Source organism: Gossypium hirsutum, chromosome D13 (assembly GCF_007990345.1).
Source record: "Gossypium hirsutum isolate 1008001.06 chromosome D13, Gossypium_hirsutum_v2.1, whole genome shotgun sequence".
NCBI lineage: Eukaryota > Viridiplantae > Streptophyta > Magnoliopsida > Malvales > Malvaceae > Gossypium > Gossypium hirsutum.
In genome coordinates, this window is record NC_053449.1 from 12,520,862 (window position 1) to 12,530,865 (window position 10,004).

The following is a 10,004-nucleotide window of genomic DNA, read 5'->3' on the forward strand; positions in this document are numbered from 1 at the left end:
CTCTAAAATTTTCATTTTAAATTATGTCACATAAAATTTCATGTATTATTTAATGGTTAAATTAATTGTTTCAATAATAAAAAAAACCTGATTGATATAACATGATAACTTTGAGATGTAATTAGAACATTTTGAAGTTTGGAGACCAATTTAAAATAAAGATTATAGTTTGAATAGGTATGATGCATTAACTCTTAAAATGCATATATTCGATACTTTAAACATGACATTTATTAAAAAAAATTAAACATATGCTATGGCCATGTAGACTTATTATTTGGGCAGGTCAAATTGGTTTTAAGTCGATTCAATTTGAGTCTTGGATAATTTTGATTTTAAAATTTTAATGTCATTCCAGTTTGGTTTGATTTTGGATTTGGGTCATTTGAGTCCAAGACATTTCAAATGCTAGTCATTTTGTATTTAGGATTTGGGTCAATTGAATTTAAGGCTTCTGTTTTTTTTTTTTTTATGAATCATTATAGGTTTGAATCATTTCGAGTTATTTGATAGAGTCATTTTAGCTTGGATCAAAGTAGTCAATACCGTACTGGTGAGTGTTTCATCTTTGTCTCGATACTCGTACATTATTAGTGTTTTAGTGTATTATTTTAGGTTTATAAATGTTTTAATTTTCATATATATACACACACATTTATAGTTTAATTTTAATTTTAATTTTGTAATAAATTATAAATTTTATATACATTATAAATATAAGATTTAATGTTAAAAAAATATAATATTTAAAATTATTATTTAACTTGAATAACTTAATTATATTTGAAGTTGAAAAGTAATTCTTAAAATGTTTAAGATTTTAAAAAATAAAAGTTAGGTTTGAAATATGAATGTGAACCTAAATTATTTAGTAGTGATTGAAGGCTGGAATGGTACATATTGAATGCAGATTAGTTTGAATTTAGGTTAGAGAAATTGAATTTTAAATTTGAATGAATGGATGGCTAGATTGTGGGTTATAAGACCAAAAGAGCTGAAAAGAAGAAACAAATGCTGGCTACTCCAATTTATAACATAGTTTTGGAGGGGATGATGTGTCGGGAATGGAAAGACCAACCTTGTTAGTTTTCTGTTTTCACCATCATGACGATATTGCTGTTTTCTTATTCATTCTACACAACACCAAATACGAGCTTTTCACAGGGGAAAAGCGCTTACCACATTTATAAAGTTGATCCAAGATGCATATTGGTCATTGAATGATCAATGTTGTTGTTGTAAAGGAACAATCCATAATTGTTTCTTCTTCCTTGAAGAGGTCTGGATTTTATGTCTTGGCTCTATAATTGTTTCTTCTTCCTTGAAGAGGTCTTTAACTAGCTTAAAGTCTTTTGTGACGATCTCCCTTGGGGAGGCTGCTTCTGAGTTCTGAACGAAAGAGAGAAGACTAGTTGACTCCGACTTAGATATGTGCTGAGGTGGAACGGTGCCATTGCTTATGACGTTGATCTTCGCCTTGTGTACAATGTATATTGCATTAGTATTAAACTTTTTCTACTGTGTCAGGCTTTTGATTTGTTGTTAGAGACATGGTTTGGGAATTTCATTTGTCTGCGTCGCTAATCTATCTTATTGGGGAGGGCCGGGTTTATCGATCAAAATGTTCGGACTTGTAGATCGGTAACCATGGTTTCTCCCTACCTTACTTGTTTTCTTAAAACCAGTTTTTGGTTTTTTGGTTCGCTTGTGGGTAAGGCTGTTCTCTTGGGTCTGTTTTGTACTGATCTCTCCCGCTCTGGGAGTTGAAAATGAACAACAACAAAAAAGAACCTATATCAGGTAAGGGTTAGAGGAAGTTCAGATGGTGAAGTTCGGAGGTTCATTGTTTGATATACAACACAACTTGATTAAACTCAATTTGGACCTTAACTTGTTCCACAGGAACTCAAATTGACTTGAATTCAAACTGATTTGAACCAATGCTTTGAAATGTTTCTAACTTGAAATGACCAAAACCCAAAATAACCTGATCGAATATGAGCCTCAAACCCGGAATGATACAAAACCGAAACAACCTAAACCAGAAATGCTCTAAACTAGTAGAATCAAAATTATCCAAGGAAAACACGAGTCTTGAACCGGAAAGATACAAATTCAAAACAATTTGAACTTATAATGGCTTAAGCCCGAAACACCCAAAAGATTTAAAATTCTAATTAATATATCTAAATTGATTCGATGCAAAACTAATCTAATTTGCTCAATTAACAAGTCTAGTTGGATAATCGGTAATTTAGAGAAATCCATTAGGCTACCACTCCTACTAGTTAACCTCGCACCAGTATTTCCCAAAAGTTCTGCACTAAAATCAAAATGCATCATCTGAAATAGTGAGCCTCAACCTATGTGCTCTGAAGTGTAATCAAAGGACTCCAATAGGTGCAGTAAAATTAAAATGCCTCATCTTTAGTACTAAAATGCATAACCAAAGGACCCCAGAATTGTACACATATTGTTGATCAAATGAAAATTTTAAGAGATACATTATCTTCTCAATTAAACTATAACAATGTGACACCAACGTTGTATAAAAAAAATTATCAAAGCAAAACCCAGAATTTACATACCTTTCCAGCTTTAACCTAAAACCCTTTAGGTCCAGTTTCTTTCAAAACAACAGGTTTCTCGGCCATGGCGAGACAGTACTTTGCAATCTCTCTAAACCTAGGGACGCTCCTAAGATCAACCTTAGTTTCATCTTTCAAGGTTATGATAACGTCACCCCACTCACCTATGAAACGCGGCACCACCTGCACGTCCTTAATCACCTTGTAAGAGAAATCGCTCCTATCCTGACCCGTCAGTCCCGAAATAACCGTCACCCGCAGGTTGGTGAACCTGTACCTGAGGAAAAACGCCCTCGAAACGGCGGCTAGAGTCAACGGCAGCCATAGAAGAGTGAAACCCAGAAGCAGATTGGCTAAGAGGTCCCCGTAGTGGGCTCCGCCGTCGAAGAAGATGGTTTCTTCTTTGGGGCTTTTGGAGGAGGGTTGGGCGGGAGTGGTGGTTGCGGCGGGTTGGTCAGTTGGGGAGGACACGTGGAGCCTAGAGGACGGTCTCTTGTTTCCAGAAATGGATTTGAAGAGGAGGTTACGGACAGGAAGTTTGGAGGAGGGATGGAGGGAATGGTGGGTGATAGAAGTGGCGCCCGCGGCGGTGGCTATGGCGGCCGGTGAAAGAAGAGAAGTAGAGGCCATGAAGGATTATCCGTTTGAGAAGAGGGAGATGGGGAGAGGTAGTTAAGTTGAGCCGTTGCTGGTCGTGTATTTGCCACGTCACACGCTAAAAACTCACTATTTAATTCTGGTCAAATTCTGTTATTAGTCCCTGCATTATGCATAAATTACGTATTAGTTTTTAATTTGGGCCAGTTTTAGTCTTTATATTTTTTTCAAATTTAATCTGTTAAATTCCTTAGTGCTCCATTTGGAAACATGAGTTTAAAAATTTAGATTTAGACTTCATTTATTATGTAAATGGTAAGAATGAAATGCATATATTATGGATAGAATAATTGAGATTCAATCTAATATATTAGAAAATTGTAAGGGTAAACTATACCCATGGTCAATCTAAAATAGAGTTTTTCCTATTTTAGTTAATTAATTTTTTATCTCAATTTAGTCCCTCTAAATAAAATTTTTTTTGAACTAATTACTACTGTTAAATTTTCCGTCATCTTATACAAATTATTGACGTGACACATTAACCCCTTGAGTGACTAATACATCGCAATTTTTTTGTTGACTTTTTCGAGCACCATTTCATCCTTGAATAAATCTCATCTTCTCTGTCGGACGTCCACCACTTCCCCTATCCTGCGTTACCCTTATTGCATCATTTGCACCCTTCGTGTTTCTCGATAGTGAGGCACCTTTGTGCAAGTGTAGTGCCAGAAAATAATAAACAAAATAGCAACAACAAAACAAAACATATCAGGAAACTCAATTTCCTATCCGAATCTAGTCGCATACTCAATGCCCACTACATCTGCTTCATAACTCTCTCAGCCCTCTTTCTCCTCCTAGTCTCTTTCTTTTCATCCATTTACCCCTTCATCTATCAACTATTTTCTCCCACCTTTGAATCCCACCTCAGTTTCCTTCAACAAAATGCCCCAATATTCCCCATTAAACCCATCATCTTAAATTTCCTCTACACCTTTATCCTCTTTATATTCTTTCTTAGCTATATTACTTACATTGTTTTTTACGTCTTTTATGTTCGACCCGTCAAGCTTTTATCCTCTATTAATGCAACTTTCACTTCCTTCTTCCCTCTCCCCTCGACTTCCTTTGTAACCCAATTTATCGTTTATGGAATTAGATAGCCAAACTTACATACTGTGTTGCAAATTCTTCATCAAGCTTTCCAGTAACAACATTTAAGACAAACTTTATATGTATTATATGTCCTGAATCATTTGGTGAAATATGATTGAAAATTTTATCAAACATTTTCAAAGTATTTTCAAAGACTTCCAAAATACTAAAAAATATGTTTTAAATGTGTTTTAATTTATCTAAATATTTTTGGGTTAATACTAAAGTGTTTTAAGTTATTTAAAATGGTTTTAAGAGACTTTGGTATGCAAGTCTCGAGACATATGACTATATGTCCCTAGATAAAAAAACATCAAAGCAAAATTCTGCTTCAGGGGCTACATGTCTTGAGACAAAATCCTATTTGTCTCGAAACAAAAGCCTATATGCATCGAGACATGGCCTGCCAACGACTATATAATGACTATTTTTCAGGCTTCTCTCGAGACATCTTGCTAGGTCTCAAAAGATGACGTTTAGGGATGGTTTTTAAGCCCAAAATTAATGCTTCCAACAACAAGAATTCATCCTCAATAGCCATAAACGTCCACAAACTTATTTCTTGATATAAATACACTTCAAAAATACTTTAAGATTTAGAAAAGAGATATCCAAGCATCAAAGTCAAGAGAAAAGTATTCAAATCTTTATTCTTTCATTTTCTCTTGTAAATATTCTCTAGGAGCTTATCGTTAGATTCTTTTTTATCATTCTTATTTCATTTCTTTGAGAGCTTAATTTTTGTAAACACATACCATGTAGAGATATTTTTGTTTACTCTCTTTCATATCACCAATTTTAAATTGGGAAGGTTTTAGTTGAGCCACAAAAACTAAGAACAATTTTAGTTTAGCCATAAAAGTTGGAAGGAAAGTTCTTGTCACACCCAAAATTCTTAAAGAAACTTCGAAGTAATTTTAGAAACATTCTAATCAAGTTAAAATAAGTTTAAAAACACTTTTAAATAATATTTTCATCTACAATCTCGAATTCTACCATTAATGACCCAATTTTTGGGTTTTAATTAAAACATGCAATTTCATTCCTAAAAACTCAATTTTAAAGTCTAGATAACATTAAAGCCTAATGGGAAAGTGAATGGTTACCTTTGATGAAAGATTAAACGAGTTTTGTCGCAAATTCAAAAAGTGAATGGTCACCTTTGATGGAAGATTAAAAGAAGATGATGAAACCTATGGAGTTTTTGAATGTGTTTCTTAGATATTTATGAAGGTAATTGACTTGGGAATGATAGTAAATCAAAGTATTATGGTTTGGGAATAAAAAATCAATTGAAAGATCAAAGGGATAGCAAGGGACGACAATAACAAACTTTGGAGAGCAACTATCATGAAATAGAACTGGGAATGGGGTTTTATTAGGTTCACTTTTAAAAATTGGTAAAATTTGCAACATAAATGTGCACTGTTTTGACCCTGTTACAAATCAGTCCTTCTTCTAAAATTAAGGTATTTAAAACTCATTTTCATAAATTGGCCCAATCCCTAATAACCATTGCCGAAAACATTATCGAATACCAACCTTACAAAATTCCAAGCACATATAGGCTAAAATTCCTAAAATACCCTCAAAACTCCTAGGCCTTATTTTGGGGTTGTCGAAACCACTTTTTTTGAAAAACAAAAAAGTTTGTTGTCGACTTAAAAATGAAAATTGGGAGTCGCCACCGATCCTTTATTAAGGTGTGGTCGGCTCACCTTGAAAATAATTTTGATCTGCGAAGCTTAAGAAAATATGTTCGGGAGTCGGTTACGCACGAGGAAGGGTTAGCACCCTCATAACGCCCAAAATTGGTACCGAATTGATTGTTTAATGTTTTAGTGTCGAGAATTTGAAAAGATTTTAAAATACGATCCTTCCCTTTTTATTAATGTTAATTTTATAAAAGATGCTTGTATAAATCGAGGCGAATGCTAAAGACCTTCTTATCTCAGAGTAATAAAATGTCGCACCCAATACGTTAGGACACGACATTTTTAGTCCTCGAGAATAAGCTTGTCTTTTGACTTTCAAAACTCGTGCGGTGAAGTTTAAAAAGGATATCCAATAGCTTTAAGTCAGATGAAAAGTCGAAACCCAATACGTTAGGGCACAATTTCTCAAAATTCCTAGCATTGGATATAGCCCTTATTATTTTTCTAAAATCTTCATTTCGAGAAAACGACATGTCACATCCAATACGTTAGCACACAACGTATCGAGTTCCCGAGAATAAGTTTTTATCTATGTGTTTTGATTAAAGACAATTTTCGATTATTTAGATTCAACGAGGAAAATGGGAACCCAATACGTTAGGGCTCAATTCTCTCGAGGATTCCAAATTCCGAATATTGCGTTATTTTATGGATAAATCGATTCGAATGCTTAGAATAGAATATAGTCATTTTAATAAAACGCAATAAGATGACAAAATGTATTGCGAAAGAAAAATTCGTAAGCTAAGTGTAAGCTAATGAACAACAAAGAATCAATAGAATACATATAAGTAATACTACATACATAAGGGCAACCATCTTATATCACATATTATATTAACATTCAAAGGCTAATGAATATAAAATCAATCAAAGCACCAAACAAATTAACACACATGAAATTGTACAAGTTTTTAAAATAACTTAAGAAATATGAAAGGAGAGAAATTACATATTAAAATAAGTTTAAAATAAGTAATATATATACATGAAAGTTTGAAATAAATAAAAATACAATTAAACACAAATACTTCATAAAATAATAGTATCCCAATAAATTTAAAGATAAATGTTATATCAAAATGCATAAAGTTATATACATATATTAATTTAAATAAGTAATACATGAGAGAAAAGAAAAATAATAATAATAAAGATGATAATATATACGTAATAATACATATAAAGAATTTGAAATCAACGAAATATATAAAATAGGGTTTTTAAAAGTATATTGCAAAATAAAAGTTATTAAAAATATATTATATTAGATTTAAGGAAAATAATTCATCATAAAGTTAGAAAAATAATGTGTGATAATAATAAAATAAAAAAAATTAAAATAATAGTGCATAATAAAGTAACGTATATATATATATGTAAAAAATGGGTAACCGAATATGTAACCAAATATAATAATAATGTCAATAAAATAAAATAATAATAATAAATTAATATTAAACTAATTAATAAAACAATGGGCTAATTTGGAATTAAAACATAAATTTAGGGGTAAATCTGAAATAAACAAGAAGGCAAGGACCAAATTACAAAGCGCGAATAACATGGGGGACTGAAAGGGGAATATTCCCCCACCCTCCAAAACGCAGTGTTTCATGCGGACTCAATTAAAACAAAATAATAAAATGAGGGGCAAAATTTAAAGGAAATAAAAAGATCTATTTAAACACGCTATAACAATCGAGGGACCACTTGCGTAAAAAGACCAACGAACGAAAGTGCACGGATCCTGCCCTCGGGTCGGGTCACCGCGCGGGTCGCAAGCCTTTAAACGGCGCCGTTTTAAGTATCATATAAATACTATCTAAAACCCTAAAAAATTAAATCTTTTCCACTCCCCATTAAACCATCAGAAAACACAACCTAAATCTTCTCATCCTCCTCCGCCGCTTCCAAACCCGAAACCTCATTAGACTCCGATTTGGACGGAGTAAACGAGGCTTCGACGGTGCTTGCACGAAGGTAAGTTCTAATCTCCCCTTTTTTCTTCTTTATTCTATATATATACTTATATATATGATTAATAAAAAAACAGAAAAAAGAAAAGTAATCAGAAACAGAATGAAAAAAAAAGAAACCTTTTTTGTATTGATTTCGTTTTTTTTATACAGTAGTCGTGAGTCCTCCCCTTACAAATTTCTGTTTGGCTTTTATATAGCCTAAATAACTGAAAAAGAAAAATATCAAAATCTATTCTGTTATCCTTCTTTTTTGCTGCGTCTTTTTTGTTTCTTTGCTCTCTGCTGTTTGTTTGTGTGCAGGTATGGCTAGCTGTAGGAGATGCACGCGCGCAGAGGTGCATCACGCGCGGGGGAGGCCCTGGTGGCTGCGACGCTAGGAGGGCTGATGCTAGGGTTTCTGTTGGCTGAAAAATATTTTGTGTTGGGTTAGGGTTAGGTGACTTGGGCTGATTGGGTTTTCTGGATATTGGGTTATGTGGGTATTGTAATTAGATTTAGTGATTGGGCTTCAATTCGAATTTGGCCATTGTAATTGGACTATTTTTTATTGGTTTTATGATTGGTTTATGGGCCGGGTAAAAATGGGTATTATAGAGGTGCTACATAGGGAAACATATTTGAAGGATCAGATCGAATCACCCCTATCTAATCCCTTGAATCTTGTCTTAGATTGAATTAGAATGTTGTATTATTAGCTTTCAAGAGTCCACGTTTAACTTGTTCACTAATATTATATTGTATCCAACTTATAATGTGACTATTTGATAGGGATTGATATAGATATTATTATGTTAGCAAGTTTCAGAATATTCTATATAATTGAAAGAATTGTATAGGTTATTGTACTAAGAGATTGAACATTTAGTTTGTCATTGTGCGAAACTTTATTTTATGAGTGCATATTAATAGTGAAACCTTTTGTGTTCCGGTTTTACTTATTGAATTTAGTGATGAGAGTATCATTCTTTAAGGTGCAAAAGTGAGGAGATGGTCACAGGTGTATGATAGATTAGGATCACTTGTTGTAAGTGTTGAAGATAGTGAATATTTCTAACTAAACTAGGCTTTGCAAACGTAGGGAAACTGAACCGCGTAAACAAGCCTTGTATCCCTTGCTTGTTTTCTGTTTCACACAATGCTTGAAAGAGTGCCTACTCCCTTAGTGTAACACCCTCGACCCGACGTAGGAGTTTCAGCTAAGTCGAAGGCGTTACATTCGAGCAACGAGGTGATCCTGTAAAGCCATTCTTTTTGAAACGTTGATTTATATGGAAAACACTCTTTTATTTTTAGGAAAAAAATTCATAAATTTAAATTGGCTTTACCTAATAAATCGATTACAACATCATTAATTTGAAGTTTCAAGAGAGCGATTTTTAGGTATTTAAGAAAAACCTTTATCAAAACTTTAAGTATTTTGTAAAGCAGTGAAAAACATTTAAAGTAAGGGTTTTCTAAATCAAAAAGCATACAAATATAAGAGTATTAATGAAGTGCCATGCTTTAAAATAAATAAACTAATCAATCCAAAAATTAAGATATAAAAGCAAGAAATTAATAATTACAATCCCAAAAATAAATTATAAGTGAAAACTTTTTAAATAATAAAATAATAAAATCCGACGCTATTCCAAGTCCTAGTTTTCTGTGTTACCTGAGAAGTAAAAAAATGGGGAATGAGTTTACAACTCAGTGTGAGTCTAATTTATAAATCATTATATATAATTGTAAAACGGTAAAGCATACAATTTACAACATAGTAATGAACTAATCATTCTTCATGTTACATATAATAAAAAGTATAATCAATTTATATGTGATGCAATGCAATTTATGGATTAAGATCCCATCCGCCCATCCTATCTGCCTTTGAGCATTGCTTGACACTCCAAAACACATGACAGTAATTGACCATCCCGAATTTGATTTTCGATTTGATGGTAGTTCACTTGTCATCTGTGAGG

The 10,004-nt window shown here is 32.9% G+C and overlaps 1 protein-coding gene across 1 annotated transcript; it reads right to left on the reverse strand.

Annotated features, from left to right (window-relative positions):
- Positions 1–2,401: 2,401 nt before the first annotated feature.
- On the reverse strand, positions 2,402–3,288 carry LOC107918676 (uncharacterized). The gene has a single exon (XM_016848261.2). The coding sequence runs from the start codon at positions 3,216–3,218 to the stop codon at positions 2,604–2,606; it is 615 nt and encodes a 204-aa protein (XP_016703750.1). The 5' UTR covers positions 3,219–3,288; the 3' UTR covers positions 2,402–2,603.
- Positions 3,289–10,004: the final 6,716 nt, after the last annotated feature.

Excerpts from the sequence above, each read along its gene's own strand:
- LOC107918676 (XM_016848261.2), bottom strand. The coding sequence starts at position 3,218 with ATGGCCTCTACTTCTCTTCTTTCACCGGCCGCCATAGCCACCGCCGCG.